General features: G+C 35.4%; 4 protein-coding genes across 5 annotated transcripts; all 4 read right to left on the reverse strand.

Annotated features, from left to right (window-relative positions):
• Positions 1-25: 25 nt before the first annotated feature.
• On the reverse strand, positions 26-2,591 carry LOC109190758 (probable phytol kinase 1, chloroplastic). The gene is made up of 6 exons (XM_019341346.1): positions 2,038-2,591; positions 1,100-1,167; positions 839-970; positions 623-738; positions 428-542; positions 26-338 (listed from the first exon to the last, which is right to left on the reverse strand). The coding sequence occupies exons 1-6, from the start codon at positions 2,335-2,337 to the stop codon at positions 152-154; spliced, it is 918 nt and encodes a 305-aa protein (XP_019196891.1). The 5' UTR covers positions 2,338-2,591; the 3' UTR covers positions 26-151.
• Positions 2,592-3,635: 1,044 nt separating this feature from the next.
• LOC109190759 (non-symbiotic hemoglobin 2) lies at positions 3,636-5,384 on the reverse strand. The gene is made up of 4 exons (XM_019341347.1): positions 5,246-5,384; positions 5,041-5,155; positions 3,995-4,111; positions 3,636-3,872 (listed from the first exon to the last, which is right to left on the reverse strand). The coding sequence occupies exons 1-4, from the start codon at positions 5,338-5,340 to the stop codon at positions 3,705-3,707; spliced, it is 495 nt and encodes a 164-aa protein (XP_019196892.1). The 5' UTR covers positions 5,341-5,384; the 3' UTR covers positions 3,636-3,704.
• Positions 5,385-5,732: 348 nt separating this feature from the next.
• On the reverse strand, positions 5,733-11,168 carry LOC109190757 (phosphoglucan phosphatase DSP4, amyloplastic-like). Of its 2 annotated transcripts, none has more exons than XM_019341343.1 (14): positions 10,954-11,168; positions 10,766-10,847; positions 10,600-10,644; positions 9,996-10,134; positions 9,667-9,743; positions 9,516-9,592; positions 8,979-9,059; positions 8,667-8,799; positions 8,424-8,483; positions 8,260-8,316; positions 7,747-7,842; positions 6,768-6,827; positions 6,449-6,556; positions 5,733-6,144 (listed from the first exon to the last, which is right to left on the reverse strand). In XM_019341343.1, exons 1-14 carry the CDS (start codon positions 10,989-10,991, stop codon positions 6,010-6,012), a joined length of 1,188 nt encoding a protein of 395 aa, XP_019196888.1. In that variant the 5' UTR covers positions 10,992-11,168; the 3' UTR covers positions 5,733-6,009. The 2 variants fall into 2 exon arrangements, with proteins under 2 accessions (XP_019196888.1, XP_019196890.1); XM_019341345.1 differs by lacking the exon at positions 5,733-6,144 and adding an exon at positions 6,340-6,377 and having other exon boundaries at positions 6,412-6,556; positions 10,954-11,070.
• A 7,123-nt stretch (positions 11,169-18,291) lies between these two features.
• Positions 18,292-21,142, reverse strand: LOC109190835 (SEC12-like protein 1). The gene is made up of 10 exons (XM_019341461.1): positions 20,804-21,142; positions 20,589-20,683; positions 20,152-20,284; positions 19,962-20,053; positions 19,758-19,857; positions 19,591-19,663; positions 19,376-19,496; positions 19,088-19,207; positions 18,775-18,845; positions 18,292-18,678 (listed from the first exon to the last, which is right to left on the reverse strand). The coding sequence occupies exons 1-10, from the start codon at positions 20,963-20,965 to the stop codon at positions 18,485-18,487; spliced, it is 1,161 nt and encodes a 386-aa protein (XP_019197006.1). The 5' UTR covers positions 20,966-21,142; the 3' UTR covers positions 18,292-18,484.
• Positions 21,143-22,502: the final 1,360 nt, after the last annotated feature.

The following is a 22,502-nucleotide window of genomic DNA, read 5'->3' on the forward strand; positions in this document are numbered from 1 at the left end:
CATTCTAAGTAGTTAGTGAAACATATTCCTTAAAAACTGGTTTTATGGGAACCTTAATTAGCTTGTAGAGACAGCACATGAAGACCAAAGACATTCTCACTGGTTCAATTCATTAATCATGGAGGTTCAGTTCTGGCATTGAATCCCTACTCTACAAACCAAAACTCAAAGAAGCAGTTATCATGCTTACTAGAGGAACCGAGATGTTGTCGTCCACAGCTCCGTTGGTCGGGAGAGACTCCACCACGGTTGCCACCAACGAAACCACCACCACTCTTTCAACCGTCGGGATCCAATCCAAGTGAAAGTATCCGAGGGCCGAGAAGTAACACAGCATCCTTAAACCACACAAAAAAAGGGAATGTGTTAGGATGTTTGGTCTTGACTAAAAGATAAGTAATGCATGAGACTATATGTTTAACAGTACCCGAGTGATATCAAGAAACCGAAAACAAACATGGAGATACTACCAGCCCAACTCTTTTGTTGATTGTAAGGAATTTTCACCGACCCAAATCTTCTTCCAACGATATCAGCAACACCTGTAAATGCCAAGGTGAAAAGAAAATTACCCGAGCAGTTCAAATAAGTACACGAATCGAGAGCCTAATCTTGATCTTACCATCTCCACCACACATCATTGCTAGTGAAACCACTCCAACTGGAGATTCGCGCCAGAAGACGACTGCACATAAAATCAGTACCATGACATAGTACAACGGGCCCCGAAGCAGTTCTCTGCAAATGTAAGGAGTGAAAACATTTCAACATGTGCCCTTTAACATGTATTTACAAGGGACGACTTTCAATTTGACCGTAAAAGATAGATTGAAGTTACTCTGGATTTCCTTCCCGAGTGACAGACTTAATGAGTCCTTCATCATCAGCGAACCGAAGGCCATTGACAAGCAGCCTAAGGCAGTTTAGGATGGGGACAATGGAAGCAAAGTAGCGAGCCCCTTTTGACGTGCTAACCTAAGCTCTAAATCGTTAGTAGACAATTGAAGGATATATTATATTTCAACTAAAAACTTAAGCTGATAGTATAAATACATAGTTTACATTTTATATAACCATCTTTTGAAAACACAGTTGATACCTGAAAATAGGCCAGCATGCCATGAAAAGCAGCCCAGATAGTATATGGACCAGCTTCCTGCTTAAACTCTGTTTTGAAAAAAATGGAGCAACATTGCAAAACAACATAAATTCCCAAAACTAAAAAGGTAATGAATTGAATAAATGCATCTCACTGCCAACTATTTTGTTGATGAGATAAACATTGCATTATATATATCAAGAAAGGAAAATAACACTTTTGTCCCCTAAAAAAAAGAAAAGCTGTATACTTTCTCCCGATTTAGCAAAAAGAGCAGAAAAAAAATGTATTATCGCCCCCAGTCTAGAGTAAACAATTATTATTTTTTTTAAAAAAAAAAAAAAAAAGGAGACAGCCTAGCTGCCAGCTTTTACTGCTACATTAAAAAAATCCTAGTACAGTAGTACGACAGTTGGAGGGAGGCCCAATACGTACAGTGAATCCCACTTTGGATTCTGCAATTATTTTTTTATTTTATTATTATTATTTTTTAAAAAACGATTCTGCAAATTCTTAAAAAGTGCAATTCTGCAATATCACTATTGAGATTTGAAAATTAAGGAAAAGTTTTGCACCCTTGCAAAGTGACCACATATTGAATCAATCCATCAAAATTATGAGAATGGAACAGCATAATAACTTTAAAAGGAAGACCAAAAAAATCAGCGAGTGGCGTTTTGATTTTGGGTTCAGAAGAATGAAAATTCAGAAAATTTGAAGGACCAAAAATTCAATTATGTCCATATATGGAAAGCATCTGCTAAGTAGTGCCATAGTCTAGATAGATATAACCTGTAATTGATACCAAAAATGTGAAACCTAGCTAGCTGGGCGGCCAACAATCAATCATTCACATGCAGATATATATATATCTATATATATGCGCATTCAGATTCAGATCAATATTCAATTGTCTACGGTGAAGAGATAGAGAGAACCTGCGGAATGAGATTGCGCTGCGTTAAGCCGTCGAAAGTGGAGACGAGAGCGTATGCTCCGGCGATTGTGAACGCCGTCGCTCCGGCGTCCTGAAACGCCGAGCCATAATCACGCATAACGTCAAAAGCGGCGGCGCCGGCGGTCCATACGGAGCCGCGGGAAGTGTGAAGCGGCTGTAACTGTAATTTAGGTGTGGTCAAGGGGAGGGGGAACTTTGAAGAGCCGATGTGGCATCGCCGGCGGATGTCGGAGTGCAATAAGACGGCGGCGGGCGTTGCCGTCAGATAGCCGGTCTGCATTTCTTTTATTATTATTATCACTTCTTCCTCTGGAGGCTGCTAGGCTCCCTCCCAAATAGATAAACTTAACCAAATTTATTGTCATCCTTGTTAATTAATACTGTAAATTATATAGAACATATGTTACATCGCAATAGAGTGGTTAAAAAAAACAAACTACAATAATAAATAGCGAATCTATTCCAAATCCATTTCACGAGCGACCTTATTAATATAAAAAATAAGAAAAAAATGAATATAATGTTGGAAGTAAAAGGGACAAGAATTGTGACCACGTAATATAAAATTATAAATAGGTAGAGGAACATTATTATCCATTAAAATGAGACGCATACGTATATGATTGGTAGAATGGAGGGGAGTGGGTACTACATCCCTTTACCTTACCTTATGCTTAAAGATGCGCCTCATTCAAGTCTCTGGACTATTGGTTCAAGTTATATAAGATAATTAATGTTATATTTGATTGTGAATATAAGATTCTCAAGTTTAGTTCATTTATGTAATTTTTCCCAAGAATGTTACATAACCTTTATATTAAGTTTTTAGCTATTGAAAAAGAAGGTGAAATACCCTCCAATTTTTTTTAGATAATCTGACATTCCATTGTCTTACTACTAATTTTGAACTTTTGGCATTTTAATCAATTTGTCTTGTTATCGTTGTCTTATTTACATACATTAGTTATTCTCAATAATTTAACATTTCCTAAAGTAATATAACATTCCGTGAATCAAACGCCTGCAGAAAGTAACACACCATCCTTTATTTTATGTTGGGAACAACGTTGAATTTATTTGAAATAGCTCCGATATTGAAACTTGGAAGCTTCATTAAATGTGCAGAAGGGGGGGGACTATTGACATTTCCATCCCACCTACCACATGACTCAAAGTTTCCCAACTTCATATGATCATATCGCTATCTAGTTTCCCAACCACATCATTCAATCTTCTCATTGATTTCCCAATCACATTCACCTCGACCCAAAACAATTTACTCTATCAAGTAACTACCAACTTTAATTTGTGTGAGCTTTCTATCATTTTTCTTGATGTTACTCCACTTTTCTTTTCTTTCTTTTAGTCAATTTATAATGGAGGGTGTTTAGGGGAAAGTTGGAAGCTGCTGGGTGATCTTTTGGCTAGTGATTTTCTCCAAGTAGGAAAGAATGGCAGCTTCTCTAGATGAAGCTAAGACTCTCTGGTTAGCTCTATCGCGTTAGCTTCGCGCTCCAGATTCATCAGTCTTTTTTCTGCTAAGATCTCATCCCATATATATATATATATATATATATATAATGTGCAATCAAAACAGAACATGTCCTTCAATTTATGGAAAACAGAAAAAATAATAATAATAAAACTTTAGGCCGGAGCAGAGGGTTGGGAAGAAAGGTGAGTTTGGGCCTTCATCTCAGCTTTGATAGCTGCAGCCAACTGATCATAGGCTTCAGCCCAAGCTTGTTTCATCTCTTCACTCCATTTCTCCCCCATTGCCTCTTCCACTGTTCTTAGTAGAGCTTCTTTTACAACCTACATACATATGTACCATCAATTCATCATCATCTTAATTATATTATTCAATATGCATATAATGCAGAGAATTGAATTGGACGATAGATCGATCTTACAAATTTGAGAATTAAGATTAGTACCTGAAAGTGAGGTTGAATGACTCCCTTTTGAAGATGAACGGCTCCCAGATGCTTCAGAGTTGTGCCACTAACCACAACTTCACCCTTCTCTCGCAGCTGAACCGCTGAATCACACGTCTGCACTCAACCAAAACGTTTTTTTTTTTTTTTTTTTTTTTTTTAATAATACAATTTAACCAATTTATAGTATATGCTCAACAAATTATGCCGACCCTGAATTGGGATATCTCACTCCCGGTCTCCTCCACCCTAATTTATATTTATATGTTACACAAAAATTGTTACTTACAATTTAACTTTACTATTTATTGGTCGACATTTTGTTTGTCATACTTACTATTCATTGGTCAAACTTTACTATTCATTGATTTTTTTTTTTTTTAATAATATTTTTAGTGTAGTTTCTAAATATATAAATTTTGTATATTATTACTAAACTTAATATTGTAAAAAATTAAATTAAAAATAACTTTAGTCAAGTCTCGTTAATCGAACCAGACACATAAAATGAGACGGAGGGAGTATATATAATTATTTTTATTATTGAATCAAATTTAATTTATATATTAATAAAGATTTTGTTATACATACAATAAGTAGTAAATACAATATGTTAAATAAAATAAGTGAATAATTAATTATATCACAAATAAAATGAGATAGAGAAATAAAATGAAAGCAGGCCAGATAAATGTACAACATTATCCAAAAATAAATAAATGAAGATATATACATACATATATAGTTCCAATGAATGCTTTAATTTCAAGTTTCATCTGAACGCCACGTTCCTTATCAACAAAATTAATAATGGAGCAGCATTTCCGGAAATATCACTATCACTATCTCTTTCCATTAATAGTTTAATTAGGATATATCTTTAATTTTCAGTGCTAGTGAAATTTGTCTATAATATTATATTAAACTTACTATGTATATACATACTAGTTACTATTTTTAGAAATAGCAAGATAGTATTATTATTATTTGAAGAAAATATTATTATTGTTGCAGGAAAATATAAGAAAGAGATGAATTGAACTGACCAACTTGAAGACTATGATAGCATGGGATTTGAGCTTCGGATTGTTCTCAGGAACTTCATCACTGTCCTTCAGGAACGAGAACATATCCTTTGCCGCTGGTGCTATCTCCAGGATTCTATATATGTATATATGTATGTATATACTCCAATTAAATAAATAAATAAAGAAATAATACTTCGTAGAAAATAAATATGATGATACTAACAGACTGAAGAAACGAAAACTGAGTTGAGGAATGTTGTTCTTCATTTCTTGCCATGAATCCTTAACCAGACCCTCTTGCTTCTCTGAGAACCCCATCTATCTTTCCTTTTCTTTCCTTTTTCTCACCAATTCCTATCTCTCTCTCTCTCTCTCTCTCTCTCTCTTTCTTCTTCTTCTTATATATTTGTACTCAATCCCGAGGACAAACAAGACTTTTCCTCTCTCCTGTGTATATAAAATATATGTATAAAGTATCTTGACATGTGAGTGTTACATCCCTCTACTATTGTTGACATGTGAGTGTTTTGTATTGGGTTCCGTATGTTAAATTAAAATTGGACTAGAGTTACTTAATTGGACTATAATACACATGGGTCAAACCAAAATTGAATCTAATAAATTAGTTAATCTAACTCATAATCTTTTAAAAGCATATGATCTCTCTTATTTTATCAATGTAGAACTCTGGATGCTAATTTTGGGTCATATATTTCTACTACATAAAGATATTTTATTTCACATTATTATTCCTATAAAGGGAGCAGTAAGCTATAACATATACTTCTGCTACATCTGCTGATGGATATGATGTACTAGGAAATGGCACATTTAAGGTAACGGCTGCAACCGAATCTAAGAACATCAACAACTATATATATATGGCCTAGCTAGGGGCACATCTACAACTTAACGGTATGTATATATATATATATGTTGTATAGCACAAGAAGTTAGCAACAGCTTTAATTTGTTACATCCAACATGCTACTCTTCAACTGGAAATGCATCGAGGAACTGTCTAATTGTAGCACGTTCCGTTTGAGTGAGGTCAGGATCATCGCCTGACAGCCTTTCCCGGATTGCAGCACTACTTGTGCTATCAGTGTTAATGTCGACAACCTATATATAAATATATAAAGACGGTTAACAATAACAAGAGATAGGATGGATTGACAAAGCGTATGTATGTTTTATGAAGTAATGGATGTTGAAAGGAATTATTATATATACCGCAAAGGCTCAAGTACTTAATCCTAATATAATGCTCATTAGAGAAAAACCATTTTTTGTTAATGGCTCTCGCTATGGCAAGATATAGGCACAAATAGACTATGGGAAGAACCGAAGAACAAGATATGCATCTTTTGATAAGCATATATGCATCAATTATCTGTAACGGGAAATAAATTAAATCGAGCCTCACTTTCACGTAGTTGTTGACATGCCCATCTTTGTTTGGAGAAGTAACGGGCTCAAAGCTATTGCACACCCACTCACCATCAACGATGTACTTGTACTCGTAACTTCCTTCCTGTTAAAAAATTAAGTCGAGGAATATTGACAATGAAAATATATTGAGCTTCTACCATAAGAAATAGCAAAATAGAATCTTTGATATATCAGTATGTCAAACTGCATAAGCAAAATAGCAGATATTTACATACCATTAATTTGGGAGAAGGAAAAAACAGTTTAATAAATATAAGCATCATTAATTATAATAGAAAATACTTTATACTTACTGGCAATTTCCTATGGAGAGTCCACGAACCTCGTTCTTCATCAAATCCCAGAGGTACTCTCTGAAAATAATTTCAAAAGGAGTATTTATAACATTCTTGCTCAGTGTTCTGGATAAGATCAAATGTAAATTACAATAAAAACCATAAATTTGTGGCAGTTGCAAAAATGTATTTCTATTTGAACATACTCATCCAAAGTCAATGTTCTATCCATCTTTAACATCAGACTGAACCCAGATTACTTATATTCATGCCACATCAAATGCTAAAAGAGACCACATCTTGAATAAGAATATATATATATATATATATATATATATATATATATATATATATATATATATATAGGGTCCCGTTAGGGTGAGAACACCTCTTAACGTGATAACATGCGGACTTCTTCAGTAATGCACGGTAAGTTCTTCATCAATGAACCACATCATCTACTACATGAATGCACGGTAAGTTCTTCATCAATGAACCACATCATCTACTACATGAATGCACGGTAAGTTCTAAATGATTGCACGAAGATTACTACATGAATGCACGGTATGTTCTACATGATTGCATGAAGATTAGAATTAATATCTCCAATTGTCCTCCGAGTATTAGCAATTTACCGGTTGTGGTCATTCGAGTTTTAAATGACCTCCAATGGTCTTCCATGTTTTAAAAAATAATCACCCGTGGTCCTAATTCTTAAAAAAACCCGAGTTTAAAATGACCACGGGTGGTTATTTTTTAAAACATAGAAGACCATGGGAGGTCATTTAAAACTCGGATGACCACAGCTGGTAAATCGTTAATACTCGGAGGACCATTGGAGGTATTAACTCCGAAGATTACTACATGAATGCACGGTACAAACCCACCCCACGCGTCAAATACACACACACGGAGTATAATGGACATGGAGAAATCAGACTGTGACTTTGCAAAAAATGAACCATGTTTGCCACCAGGGAAACTTGAGCATTACCTGGCCCCAACCGATATCAAGTCCAGAGATTTCTACATTGGAACAATCCTCACCATACCATGTCAATGTTATAGGACTCTTCTTCAGACCTGTAAGCTATAGCCAAAAAGATACTTCTTTTCAAGAATGATCAAAGATACGATTGTTAGAATTTTTGCGATCAGGGTGTCAGTGAGAAGTAGTATGCCACCAAACGGGAAACAGAATCTAAATTTTAAAGGGTGTCCTTTTAATTAATTTTGCATTTTTTTTTTTCATTCTCTATGTGGATCTTTTATGCTAAAGTTTAGCACAGCCTCAAAGTGACAGTTTTTGCAGTTTGGGAGGTAGGCACTGTGATCTTGTGACAATAAAACTAAAAGTACGGTGAAAATAAAGAATTTATTTCTTATTAGATGGAGAAGAGAAATGATAGATAGAGAAACTGTATCGAAACAAAGACAAAGAACCAGTCCTACACAGGCAAGGAAGGTGATGAAAATGAGGAGAAACTGAAAGCAAATTCGGACTCACAATATCAGCAGTGGCACTCTTTATGGCATCCAACTTTGGAAAGCATGAACGTCTGCTCTGTAAGAGAGACGGATTTTAGATATACTAACACAAGCAAACACAAAGTATTCCAATACATAATCAAATGAGGATAGAGAGAGCGAGAGAGAAAGAGAAACACTTACCATAAGCAAATTGTAAGCTTCGCTAAGTCTATATCCTTGAACCCAGAACATGTACGCCAACTGCAGTTCAAATAATCAGATAAAAGAATTAGTGCGATCTGACTTCTTTGCATGTCAAATAAATTAAAGATGTTCATATAATCAGTCTATTTAAAGTTCACAGAAAAAAATATCCATCATTTGTATCACGTGATTAGTTCACAAAAGATATTGCATTCCTTGAGGTAAGAAAGAAACAGATACCGCAACTGCAGGTGCTCTTCCAAGTCCAGCAGTGCAGTGTATGTAAGCTATACCGCCGTTTTTATTGATGGCCTTATGCAATTTGCTAACCACAGCTGGGAGCCGAATCCTCAAATCAAATGCATCAAAATCCCTGCTTCATCAAGTTATTGATAATCTTGCATTATTGCCAGGTCTCTTCTAAGTATTTATTCCTTTTCAATAAACAAAGTTGCTGGGGAAAGTGGGATTAAGAAACTGCACTTTATACAATTTCATATGATGCCTACCATCACGAAACAATTCAAACAATTACCATATTCTATTACCAACCTTATTTCAGCACGCACATGTTGAATGTCACCACATTTGGTTGCATACTCAATAATGGCACTGATATCAACCCCAAAGTATCTAAAGACGACAAATTAAGGACTTGAATAAAATGGCAGAGCATTGAAATATATAAAATTGGAGTTAATACCATCTAGGGTCCTCCGAGTATAGTGGTTTTGCCACGTTTAGTCCTAAATTTTCAAATTACCACCTATGGTCCTTCGAGTTTCAAATTGTTACCATCTGTAGTCCAAGTTAACCACCTATGATCCTTCGACTTTTAAAATTTAACCAGTCGCGGTCCTCCTAGAAGGACCATGTGTGGTTAAAATTTGATAGTTGAAGGACCTTGTGTGGTTAACTTCGACCACGGATGGTAAAAATTTGAAATTCGGAGGACCATAGGTGGTAATTTGAAAGTTTAGGACTAAACGTGGCAAAACCACTATACTCGAAGGACCCTAGATGGTATTAACTCGATAAAATTGTCTGGCAAGTGTTTGAAGATCAGAACTACTGTAATCTTTTGGATACTCAAGATCAGAATTTTGTTGCAAACAAAAAATAGTTTTCACTCCAATCTTGCGAAGCTTGTCCACATCCTCAGTCGTCTGTTATTGGAGGGATTATAAAAATTAGACAGAATATATTTCTGGAAATAATGGCACAAGGAAGTGTGCATCACCTGTAGGCATGACCCAACAATCAAATCTGGACGGATAAAGTTGTAGTTCATTCCCAACTCGTGCCTATAGGTCAAGACTGTAAAATAAAGTTAGAAAGAGAATGATTGGCAGCTAGTCAAGATATAAATGCTAAGCTGAAGCATGAAGCAGGTGTATTGATTAATACATGAAAAGATTCTTCATTAGGCTAATAATTATCCAGATTTCATCCCAACAAAAGAATGTCCACTTCAAGTACAATGAGTTAGCAGCTAACAGTTGACAATTTATACAGCAAAAGATGTCTATGAATCACTGTTATTTTTTATTTAGTTGGCAATTGACTCACCAGCTCCCATTGCTTTAGTCATATCGTGACTATACGTTTCAGATTTTTCCTCCACTTCAGTCTCTTCCTCTCCTATATCAGATTTTTCCTCCATTGCAGTATCTTCCTTTCCTATATCAGATTTAGAACCATATATTGCCTGAAAGAAAAATGGTGAAGAAGCATTAAAGATCCCTAATTGTGAAACAAATTTAGTTAGGACAGAATAAAAAATCACTGATAATCGTAAGCAAGCAGGGGGGAATCAAGTGGTTTGCTTTGATGTTCAGTTTATTTTACCTCTCAATGGAATAATTAGTTAATTATGGAGTACAACTAAATCGAAGAACTTAGACATTAATGAAAATCGAAGTCACTTTCTTTACCCTCAAAGGGCTGAAAGAAAGATTTCATGGTACTTGGGGTCTCAACTTCAAAAACAAAAGCCTGCATTTCAATTACAGTGATCAAACTTGAGAAGAAAGATTTTCACTAAAAGCTCAATGCATCAACCAACTGATGCTAAATTTAACTTGTAAATATGCATAAATGCATATTGATGACTTAAAATTTGGAACTTTTGCAAGAACTTAATGAGCCTTTAATCTATGGATTCTGTTTCTACCTGTGCCACAATCCTCAGGCGATGATCAGTAGCTGTCACCACACCCTGGATTGAAATTTTATGCATAATTAAAAACAAAAACAAAAACAGTTTTAATTAAGAGAAAAATAGAAATAAAAATAAAGCGTTCTTGGATGGTGACGCGATATTTATATAGCGATATTACAAGAGTGGTGTTGACAGAGGGTGGTAATGAAGGTGTTCTGGAAGTGCTGGCCTTGAAGCTTTGCAGCCGTGAAGCATGAAATCTGAGAAAATTCAGTGAAATTTGGCGTAACAAATCCCAAGAACTAATCAATCCCCTCCGTAAAATGAACAACAAATGAGTAAGAAAGAGAGTGGATTCGTGCAGACCTGATTCTTGAAGTTATTGGATAGTGAAGGCAATTCATCTTTGGAAGTTATTGGATACAAAGAACGATGAATCTGATTCTGGAAATCTTTTACTGGGATTTTGTGCGTGAGAAAAGTGGAGCTTTTACAGTGAGCACTGATATTTTATGTATGGGAACTGGAAAGGGGATCGCCTTTTTTTTTTTTTTCACAAGCATGATGCCAAACACAGTCCACTTACTAAAAAAACTAACTTCAAAGCAGATTTTTATATTTAAAAAAATATCAGGTGTAAAGATAAAATTAGGAGATGTTCTATGTTGAGTTAAAAGACAAAAATCTAAATTAAATAGGTAAGAAGAATGGGTAAAATAAGTCAATTGTTGTAATGTTGTTGTTTGTGCCCGTTGGCCTATAGCTCCTAACCGGTGAGTTTCAGGATTGAATCAACACTAAGAAGTAATAGACAAAGAGAAGGGAGTGATATGATTTCATTTCCATGGCTTCCTCTTACAAAAGGATTACACACATATATAATATAGAATAATAATGACATACATAATGATACATTAATATGTGTGTTACAATCGTTACAAAATAATGGCCACCATTAATATTTAATTACAACACTCCCCCTTGGACATTATTTGTCCATAATCTTGCCTAGTTAAAAACTTGCTAGGAAAACCCTGTGGGAAAAACCTATACAAGAAAAGAGTACAAGGTATAATATATTTAAATATATTCATGCCTCGTTAAAAACTTCACTAGGAAAACCCCATGGGAAAAACCTAGTTTGAAGAAAAGAGTACATGATATTTGTAAACTCATATATTGTACTGATTGCCTCGTTAAAAACCTTAACTTAAGAAAACCTCGTGGGAAAAGCTTAGTTAATGGGAAAAAGAGCACAATTATAAGCCTTCAAGGCATAATCTTCAGGATATTTGGGGTTTGTTTACTTAAGTCTTTATATACAACTTCCCCATTAATATATCATACTCATACCTCATTAAAAAAAACCACATGGTATGTATATGCTGCAAAAGGTATAACTATTAGTCATTTTAAAACCCAATCTACGGGATTGACTCGAGTGAATGTACTTCATGTCTCCCCCTGAAGATAACAATCTTCAAATTCTACATTGCCTGTAAAATCATTGTTTCTAAAGGGTGTAGAGAAGGGATATGGTACAATCTTCAAGATTGTCATTAGAATTTATCATATTTTCTCATGATCATCTGGACCAATAAAATTATTTATAGTTTATATTTTGTTGCTCCCCCTAAATATAATAATTTTTCTTTACCTACACATATCAATCTTATGAATATTTGTAGGTATACATTTGCTAACTTGTCACTAGAGCAAACCTTCTGAACAAATATTTTATCACTCTTCTGGAGTTCATGTGGATCAAGGTATTTTATATCATGAAAAACTATATACGTTTTTATCTGTAACAAGTATGATGACTTCATGCCAAAAAGCATCAATACGAGTATTTGTACCTTGATTTGCTATTCGTTATCTCATCTCATAACTTAACATCATTAAACTCTTTATATATTTCATTGATGTTTACACCATAAATATTGACTGAGATAATAAATAAGTCCATTATCAACTCTTTATTGAGCACATAATGGTACATATTATTCCTTCTATATGAGGATAATAACCCCATTCGCAACTCTTTAAAAAGTAAATAATGGCACTTTAAATAAATCATCATTTCGGGAATTATAAATCCATTAGGGATTTTCAAGATAAACTAGAGGATATATTTAGGATATTTTCAAGAGGAAACGATATTTGAGTTTCCCAATCACATATAACATTACTAGGCATGTTGATGATAATGTATTTTCATACTTTGTTCTGGGGGAGAAAATACTTTTAATCAATTTATTGACTATAAGAAAAATCATAGTTAGTAACTTACTAACTTTTATACTTCTTATTTTGTGATTTTCATTCATCACATTTTGAGAAAATCCATCAAGGATTTTAAATATAAGTAACAAGTTACCCATATAAATATGTGATAACTATAACTATTAGCTACATATCTAATTTATTTACTGCTAGTTTTATTGAATAGCGGAATATAAAGCCATAACTAATATTGGGTCTCTGCGAAAACCCTCCACTCGCCTTTTATTAGCGAATTCTGATTTGTATGCCTTAATTGCTATTTTCTATGAAAACAGTTAGCACGCTGCAGGCGTTATACTACTATTTTCATTTCTGGATCCAGACTTAAGTATTTATGAGCATTAGAGGCAAAATATGTTGTCGACAATTGTAACAACTTTGTAGATATCTTTTATACACATGGCAATTTTGTATCAACCAAATATATGGCATTTCCAAAGATTATTTGAATTTGGTTGTTCCGCTTCCCCAGTATTTTAGTTGTTTGGTGCACCTATAATTTTACTGGGGGTTTTCGCCTTCTAGACGAATATCTTCAGGATAAAATTTCTATATTTCTGGAGTGACGAAATTTCTATACTAGATCTAGTTTTGTAAATTCTTAAACCAATATATGCTTCTTGCATAATGGTAGAAATATTTAGTCCTAGTTGGGGATTTCAACTCTTAATATATATGAAATATTTTTTATGGACTTAGTCACTCTTTGAGATTTCTAGCAGATAATTTGTTCAATGTCTGAACTTCTGGTTCTATAAGGCTAGTACATGGGTTTGAAGATTTTTATCAATTTCTCGGCATTAATTAATTAGAAATTTCAAATCTCCCCCTAATGCCGAGAAAAGATCTTATAATGCAACCAACATCATTGTTGATTTCTCATGATGAGATATAGCTATAAGGGTTGCATATTAAAAAAAATTAAACGCAGATAGGGAAATGCATCATGTACTAGCGTATGTGATATGTAGTGGATCAAGATATTGGTTATTCAATTTTTGAAGGTCCCCAAAAAAACATATTTCCTCCAAAATTGCATAAATTACTTTTCAAACAAAGCTCTATTAAGAATTAGAGCTTTAGTTAAAAAAAATATGATATTGTGTATCTTAATTAAGTGTTTCATGACAATTAGAGAAACAAGTAGAGTACTCAACATGCAATGGAGTGAACTCATCAAGATAACATATCATAATTTTGTCTATTTATCATGCTTTCTAAAAAAAAACAATTAAGCATCAATTTGGATGCATGACATGGGTGATACTAAACATATTTTCTTGTGAATCAATAATATGCATACTTTACCGATAAATTATACGGAGCATTCAGATTGCAAAAAATTTTTTTAGGAAAAAACCTTATCACATTTGTACACCAAATTTTGCAAATATGAAATTCAGCAAGTCTTGAAAGTATATAAAAATTTCATGTCAATCCAAGGCGTGGAAGTATTTTTCCCAAAATTTTTCAACACTGCGCCAGGCAGAAAATTACTTTACAAAATTTTCTGGGATAACTGGAGCATATTTTCAACAAAAACTCTTTATAGATATCAAATACCAAAATTAAGAAAAATGTAAATGGCAAATGGGAAGAGAAAGAGGAAAACGTAGCCTCATCATCAGTCATCCCTCTACCCCAAAAATTAGGGATTCATTCTGTCAAAAACACAATCAAATTGTTCATCCCTTATCAAATATTTTTAACCTACATCCAAACGCAAGGGATGTAGAGGGAGAGAGAGGGAGAGAGAAAGCAGACCGCATGGAGAGAGGAAGGTCGTCGGCCGAGGGGAAGCAGCGCCTCTTACCGCCATCGCCCGAGACACACATCAATCATTATCGAACCCACATCCCTGGCTTCTACACATCTGAAATAGCAGAGCTCTCATCTCAAAGACTCAGAAAGCTCGCCACCACAGCGCCATAGAAGCGAGAAGAAAACTCCGGCTCAAACCAGAGCCGCAATCTCCACCAGCCCTCTGCCGGAGCGCCGTGCGATCGCGGGCCGCCGTCGCCGCCTACTACCGGACGTAGATCGACGGCCAAAACAGGTTTTTGATTTTGATTTTTGTTCGAAAAATATACAAATATTATTGTATACTAGTCGCAATTTTTGAAATTTTTCGATCATTAGACGTAGTCCAAAAACATTTTTGCGAGTTTAAATACAATTGTTCTGATTTTCAAAGCTATCAAGATCAGTTCTGATCAAAGCCCTTGATTATTTGTTTCGATGGGGTGCTCCACCGAGAATCTACCAGATTCCAGCGATAGCTCAGTTGCGCCACGGCCACGGTGAATAATGGCCATGAAATTGAACTGTATTTGCAACGACAAAAGCGATAGCTCAGCAGATGAAACGACAAAAACAATCTTTGTTTTGTTTTTGGTAAAAGCCTTGAGGTATTACAGAAAAACTGAACTGTATAATACAAGTCTTGAAGATAATGTTTGCAAAAAAAATCATGAATTTATCTCTGGAATGCATACAGAAAACATATATGGTGCATCCCATTATATATATAAAACTGGTAGAATTTGAATATATATTAGGCATAAACATATTCCATATCAAATAATATCCAAAAGCATATAAATGGAATATAATTATGCAAATATATGCAATTTTGAGGCATCTCTAATAAGGCTTAGAAAACTCATAAAAGTACCGTTCACCGGGATTGAGCGGCTGATAACGTGTTGTAATGTTGTTGTTTGTGCCCGTTGGCCTATAGCTCCTAACCGGTGAGTTTCAGGATTGAATCAACACTAAGAAGTAATAGACAAAGAGAAGGGAGTGATATGATTTCATTTCCATGGCTTCCTCTTACAAAAGGATTACACACATATATAATATAGAATAATAATGGCATACATAATGATACATTAATATGTCTGTTACAAACGTTACAAAATAATGGCCACCATTAATATTTAATTACAACATCAATGTAATTTATATAAAATTAAACTTTTTAAGAAGTTGAAATTGAATACATAAATTCACGGATTTAATGCGACACTTCTCCATATAATTAAAAGTTTATTAATTGCATATACCGGAAATTGACTGAAATGTGAAACTAGCTCCCTACAATTCTCAAAATATGAGGCCCCGAACATTGGACGAAATTATGAAAAAAAGGTTTGGGAAAGGTTTGGGAAATGCGTTTTTTTTTTTTTATCTTCTTCCTGGGCTTCTTGGTGTCCATTTTTATTCAAATATTCTACCAAATCATTCCATGTCACAGTTCCATAATCCTATAATCCCAAATCCAAAAATGTCGAAATTCAGGTTGGTTTACTAGATACAGGGTCAGTATTAGCATCCATGTATTTACAGGGTCCTAAATCCAAAAATATTGAAATTTATGTTGGTTTACTAGATACAGGGTCAGTATTAGCATCCATGTATTTACAGGGTCAGTATAGTGTCAAGCGTCACGTGTCTTCTGCTGTATCGAGTCCCTCTGCTAGTCTCTATGTTATATCATCTGTTGGTCACGTGTCTTCTGCTGTATCGAGTCCCTCTGCTAGTCTCTATGTTATATCGAGGTGCTATCTTCATCTTCTTCTTGGGCTTCCCTGCTGGTCCTTAGCCGGAGAAGACAAGAAAAATGCATTTCCCAAACATTTTTTTCATAATTTCGTCCAATTTTCAGCATCATCATATTTTGAGAATTATCCGAAACTAGTTTCACATTTCAGTCAATTTCCCTTGCATATACTCCGTATATAATTTAGACTAGGGTTCACAATACTTGACTGAGTTCATAATGTTCATAATGAATATTAATTCGCGATATAACAATTAATCACAATACAACCAAATTTCAAATTACAGTGTGGTTGTAGACCCATAATTTAAAAAGTGCGCTGCCTTAGCTGCTCTTTCTCTCACAATAGCTAAGCTAGCCTAGCTCAACCATTGAAGGTGATGCTAATTGAATGATGGGATGGCTAAGAAAGTGACTACAACAAGAATCTCACAAAGAAGCTTAGGAAAGAACTCAAAAGCTTTGTAATGAACTTGGATTACTTGAACTCATGGATGGATACAAATGAGCCTCATAAGGGTATTTATAACCATTCCACCTCCTCAATGGATGGTGGAGATTTACTTGATCTAATGGCTAATAATCTAGCTCTAGAACATTCTCTAAATCTCTACACAAACTAAGGGTTCTCTAATGTTCTAGAACATTCTATATATTTCTACTACCCCTAGTGTAATGTATATGCTTCTAGAATATTCTACCAAGTATTAAATGATATGTACAAATGGTAGAAAATTCTAGAGTGGCGTAGCAAACATCGGATATGTGTAACAATGTGCCCCGCGTGTTACGTCCTCCCCACCTAATTCGGTGACGGCCTCGTCGCTTTGTATGCCTCCAAACGTCTTAGAATTGTCATAAATCCTCTTTGTGTTCCCATGTTGCCTTTGACTCTGACGTAGGGGAGAAGGCCTCTGCCCAAAGATCAACATACTAAATATTGCATACGCACAACAATCGCATGGACCACTCTCACAAAGCAGTCCAACTAAACTGGCGGCCACCCGAGTCCCCTTTCAACGCTAGGACCCCTCCGCCCCTTGCGGACCACTGGGGTGGAGCCGTCATCAGCACGTGTGCCACTCTGCGCCACCGTGCTCACATAGTCCTACCTCTAGGACCCCACCATAAAGCGGAGCAGTATAAGTATGTCCCACTCTGATACCACTTTGTCAGGGGTATAGAATCCGGCGCAGCGCACAACACCCGTGAGACGTCGCGGGCCCCTCATACCCCGCGGACCAGCCTTACCCTCATACGTGCCATACTGGTTTCGTCCTGTCATAGGCTCATCAGGGAAGTGACAATAGCTTCTAACCAATTGTGCCATTCGAATCACATCGGTTCCCTTCATAGTCAAGTCCAAGACTAGCGACAGGCTCCCCATAATCAAGTCTAAAACTAGCGACAGGCTCCCCAAACTAAATCGAGTCGGCGTGCTTAACTCAGCCAGACCTTAGTGTCTAAGGCAGAACAACCCTTAACGCTATTCAAACCCCACTTCACCCATTATTCAAACCCCACTTCAGTGATTCATTTCTAAAGAGGTATTATAATTTGAACGAGGAGAGTAAGGAAGAAGATTATTAAAAGTATTACGACAATTCAGCCAAATTAATCACTCTATTGCTACAAATTTTCATGGATTTAGCCAACCAACTAGGCAACCGACTTTGAGTAGGAGGGACCATGACTATCGTAGTTTCAACTAATAAGCTATAAGCAACCTAAATTGATTTACTAGTGGTTACAATTTTCCTCCTCATCAAAATATTAGAAGGGGATGGAGTATTAGAAGGGGATGGCTACCAGGTGTTATATGCGCCCAAAAAGAAATTGAAATGAGATGCAAAATATGTAAACCAAACATTATATTTTGTTTTGTCCAAGAGAGTAAACTAGAAGGTCAATCACCTCATCAGTCCAAAACTAGAGTGGAATATTGCAGAGCTACAAGGAATTTGGCTTCTGATCATTGCTGCATTCAACTACTCCCAAATACTTAACATTTAAACAATCATTGGTTCTTGGAGAAGGCTTAACAGATCATTACATATCTAATGGTCCAAAACTTCCCCACACACTTTGGTCATCAGATGCTGAGTCTCCAAGTACAGAGTCGATCTTTGGTCTCGTGGATGGATCGGGAAAGTTCCAGAAGGAATCAGAATTCTCGAAGAATACGTAAAACGCCACAGCTGATGCTAAAAACAATCCCAGCAGTAACAGATATATCTGCCATTCTGAAACGGGCAAAAGGAAAAAGAAACTCGATCTCAGATTCTGAAACGCAGGAATTGAAAGACGCAAACAATTAACACGTAGAGAGGGAGGGATACCTTTCCAATCTGCTGCAACGTTCAACTTGGTCACCATTAGTCCCCATTCAGCAGACGTGGTAAGAACAACCCTGCAGATGTAACAACTATAAGATGATGGAATGAAGTTGTAAGTTCCAAAACTGTTCACAGAAGATAGTGTTGAGCATAACAGATACAAAACAATAAACACGCAGTCTCGCTAATAGGTTAAACTTTTAGTTGAGACAGAACACATTCTTCAATTTGATATCTGCTTTATTGAGAAGCTACACAATGTGTTGAGATTTGATAAGCTTTCTTAGCCTATGGAACTATAGAAGAGCAGCCATACCTTTCACTCGGACAAAACTCCAAAGACGTGATTTTTGAGCCTGAGTGGAGTCTTCTACTATAGTGGGAAACCTCCATCTTTTTCACTTCAATAATGCAAACATCACCATCGTTGCTTCCCCTGCATTTTCATGAGAAATAGGTGGCAATTAAACACATACACATCCCAAAAAACCCATCATGAGTGTAAATATGTCCTCCTATCATTAGAAATCAGTGAAAATTCCCTATTGACTAGCACTGGTGCTGCATAGTTTATTTGAGGTGATATTTAAGAAAGAAGACTTACACAGCAAGATATTTCCCATCCAAACTAATTGACATAATGGAAGCTGGCTTTTTAACTAGACTTTTGTGTCCAATTTTCTTCCACTCACTAATGTCCCAAACAGCAATCAATGTCTTATTGCCTGTTTATTGGGGAAAAAAAGATTCAGATTCAACTATTTAAACAAACAGAAGGAAGGGTAAACTTCATAAACTACAATCAACCTGTTAGCCTACCCTTTTGAACAATGCAAAACAAGAAAGGCTTTGTCCCATCTTTAGAAAAGCGGCAAAGTTCAATCTTCTCATCCTGTGGTAGAAAAGGCAGGATACGGGATCAAAACCTTGAAAAGTATAACGGTAAGTACTACATATAAGGAGTTGTTAGTCCATATTAGACATACAGGGCTTCGAGTAAGAGTTGTCACAGGAACACCATCACTGGTCTTCCATATTCTCGCCATACCATCAGTGGATGTGGATGCTAAGAACTCCGAATCTAAGCTGAAGTACAGCAAAACACGAGGGATAAAAGGTTTCAGTTTTGTTCCAAGGTGTAGTAGAAAGACATGTGAAGAAGATGCCCTTAAAACTACAGTTAAGTCTACCTAAAATCCATATCTTGGAACGACTTGTGAGCCCTTGGTTCATCTACAATACTCCGCATGTTTGGCCACTCAAACAGTCTAAAATGTCCATCCTTCAAGTATAAAGCGGGAAACATACGACAATAGATAAAGCATTCAAATACGAGAATTCATTATTCAAGACCCTTTTAGTAATCACAAGAATGCTTACAGCTCCACCGGAAGCCAACCTAGATCCATCAACACTAAACCCCAAGCACTTTTGAGGACCAACATCTTGAAGAGGAACCAGTTCTTTGCACACAAGTCTTAGGTTATCTTCCAGACCACACAACTCGAACAATCTGTGTACAGAAGGGCATACTTTTAACAGATTGAGTAGACCACAGTGGAAACATAAATGCATAACAGCATAAGAAGTAAGAACTACTCCATAATTAAAGATCAAGAATGCATTCCTCATCTTATCCCAGTGGCAAGCTTAATCAGATTTATTTATTAAAAAAAAAAAAAAAAGTTTAGAACTTTTTAGACAATCTCCAAAAAGTGAGGGAGTTGAAACCCGAAAAGACATCAGCTTTGGTAATAAAAAATCAAAACCACCAAACAGTGAGCATTTTTATCAGGGGAGATAGAGAGGGTACTGACTTGCAGCCAGAGGTGGTTGAGCAAACGACGTCGTCTCCACTGGGGTGCACTGCAATGCTCACAGGATCACCTCCTTCCTCAAACAAATACTTGGCCTAAAAACCCAGTTCCCAAGAATTTCAGTATGGCGAGTAAACTTAGAGCAAATGAATAAAGGACACTGCTTTATTATTATGTTTATTTTCTGAAAATAATCAGAGCAAGAAAAACAAAACCTTGGGAGATGGAGAAAGAGAAGTGGTGTTGGGATCGAATGAGAAAACCTCGAGCGAGGAAGGCCTTGACTTGCCGACCACCAAGAGATGCGCGTTCTCGGGGCGTCTGATCCACGACGCACACGTCACCGTCCCTTGCTCCGACGCATCTCCGCCGGCCATCTCCCCCGTCGTCGGTTGAACTCCCCAATACCCAAGTATCAGATATTATGTCTATACGACAGAACTCAGAAGCAAAGCAGCAAATATTGGGAATTTCCACAGAGACAGAGAAGGAGAAGAAAAAGATTGTTCCTTGAGGATTTATTCACACTTATTTTAGGACTCTGTAGGCTTTATCTTTCATCGGGTTTGGATATTTTCATCGGATTTGGAGAATTGGGAGTGGACCCCACGTCAAATGTCAATGTGCCGGGTGGGGTCCGCAAGGAACCAAGTAGAGAGGTCAACGCAACTTTGCTCCCCATTCCGAACAACCTCGCCGGATATTCCCTTCACATATACCATTACCCATATATGATATATATATGCATTCCTTCAAATATATACTAGCTAGTAGCTACTAAATTGACTTTTATTATATATATACATAGGAAGGAATTTTTAAATAAAATATGGCATGAGATCTTAATTATTGATCTAGTTCAAATTAACTAGTCTAATAAAAGAAAATTTAAAAAAAAAAAAAAAGATTGATGACTTTGGAGCACAAATGCATGGCATGGCAACAATAATATTTTTTTAAAGTTACGCACTTGTGCGTTTAAAATTACGTACCCCATTAAAGTGTGGAGTTATGCAGCATAAGGTTTAAAATTATGCACCATAAGATTTAAAGTTATGCACTTGAAAGGTTAAAGTTATGCATCATAAGATTTAAAGTTTTTTTTTTTTTTGAAACAATAAGATTTAAAGTTATGCACTTGAAAATTTGAAGTTATGCACTCATAAGTTCAAAGTTATGCACTTGAAGGGTTAAAGTTATGCACACTAAGGCAACAATATTATGTACCTAATAATGAAAATTTATACACTCATAGGCTAAACTCTGTGCACTCAAATGTGCAAGTTATGCACCTTACAGTACAAAGTTATACATTTTAATATATATAATACCTTACAGTGCAAAGTTATACATTTTAATATATATAATATATTTACAGTTCTATTTATATTATAGATCTCACGTTTTTCAAAAAAATTCTATTTATATTACGATTCTCATAAAATATTAGGTATCAAAAAAATAGATAATCCTAGATTAATATATATAATATATTTACATACGAGCCAAAACTCATGTACCAAAATAATAATTATTCATTAACATAATTGCCTGATATAATTGTCTTACTTACACTTTCCTTTAAGATATAATATTATTATAATTAAAAAATTAATTCTATGTACTAATTGACCAAAATTAATGTACCAAAATAATAATTATTTATGAACATAATTGCCACTATAATTGAACCAAACAATAATTTCTGTTTAATTTATTTTTCAAATAATCATATTATACAAAGTCTTCTGAATAAAAGATTATTTTTTTCCTTTTTTGGTCAGAATGAATATTTTCAATTTGACTATTTTTTCTTGAAATCGCCAAACACAAAAATAAAATAAAATAATTTTGGAAAATCATTTTCTAAATTTCCTAACTGACCTTTAATGTCCAACTAGAACTTTGAATTAA

The sequence above is a fragment of the Ipomoea nil genome, unplaced genomic scaffold (assembly GCF_001879475.1).
Source record: "Ipomoea nil cultivar Tokyo-kokei standard unplaced genomic scaffold, Asagao_1.1 scaffold1576, whole genome shotgun sequence".
Lineage (NCBI taxonomy): Eukaryota > Viridiplantae > Streptophyta > Magnoliopsida > Solanales > Convolvulaceae > Ipomoea > Ipomoea nil.

Bases quoted from the DNA above. Each gene is read 5' to 3' on its own strand.
- LOC109190835 (XM_019341461.1), bottom strand. From the start codon at position 20,965: ATGGCCGGCGGAGATGCGTCGGAGCAAGGGACGGTGACGTGTGCGTCG. The intron at 20,684-20,803 runs GTTTTGTTTTTC...CTGGGTTTTTAG, and splicing joins CTCTTTCTCCATCTCCCAAG to GCCAAGTATTTGTTTGAGGA. The intron at 19,858-19,961 runs GTAGACTTAACT...GCTGTACTTCAG, and splicing joins TTCCAAGATATGGATTTTAG to CTTAGATTCGGAGTTCTTAG.
- LOC109190758 (XM_019341346.1), bottom strand. From the start codon at position 2,337: ATGCAGACCGGCTATCTGACGGCAACGCCCGCCGCCGTCTTATTGCAC. The intron at 971-1,099 runs GTATCAACTGTG...AGCTTAGGTTAG, and splicing joins GCATGCTGGCCTATTTTCAG to CACGTCAAAAGGGGCTCGCT. The intron at 739-838 runs GTAACTTCAATC...TTACATTTGCAG, and splicing joins ACTCGGGAAGGAAATCCAGA to AGAACTGCTTCGGGGCCCGT.
- LOC109190759 (XM_019341347.1), bottom strand. From the start codon at position 5,340: ATGGGGTTCTCAGAGAAGCAAGAGGGTCTGGTTAAGGATTCATGGCAA. The intron at 5,156-5,245 runs GTTAGTATCATC...ATACATATATAG, and splicing joins AGTTTTCGTTTCTTCAGTCT to AATCCTGGAGATAGCACCAG. The intron at 3,873-3,994 runs GTACTAATCTTA...ATATGTATGTAG, and splicing joins TCATTCAACCTCACTTTCAG to GTTGTAAAAGAAGCTCTACT.
- LOC109190757 (XM_019341343.1), bottom strand. From the start codon at position 10,991: ATGAATTGCCTTCACTATCCAATAACTTCAAGAATCAG. The intron at 10,645-10,765 runs GTAATATCGCTA...ATTTCAATCCAG, and splicing joins CCTCTGTCAACACCACTCTT to GGTGTGGTGACAGCTACTGA. The intron at 8,800-8,978 runs GTTGGTAATAGA...TTGATGAAGCAG, and splicing joins CATGTGCGTGCTGAAATAAG to GGATTTTGATGCATTTGATT.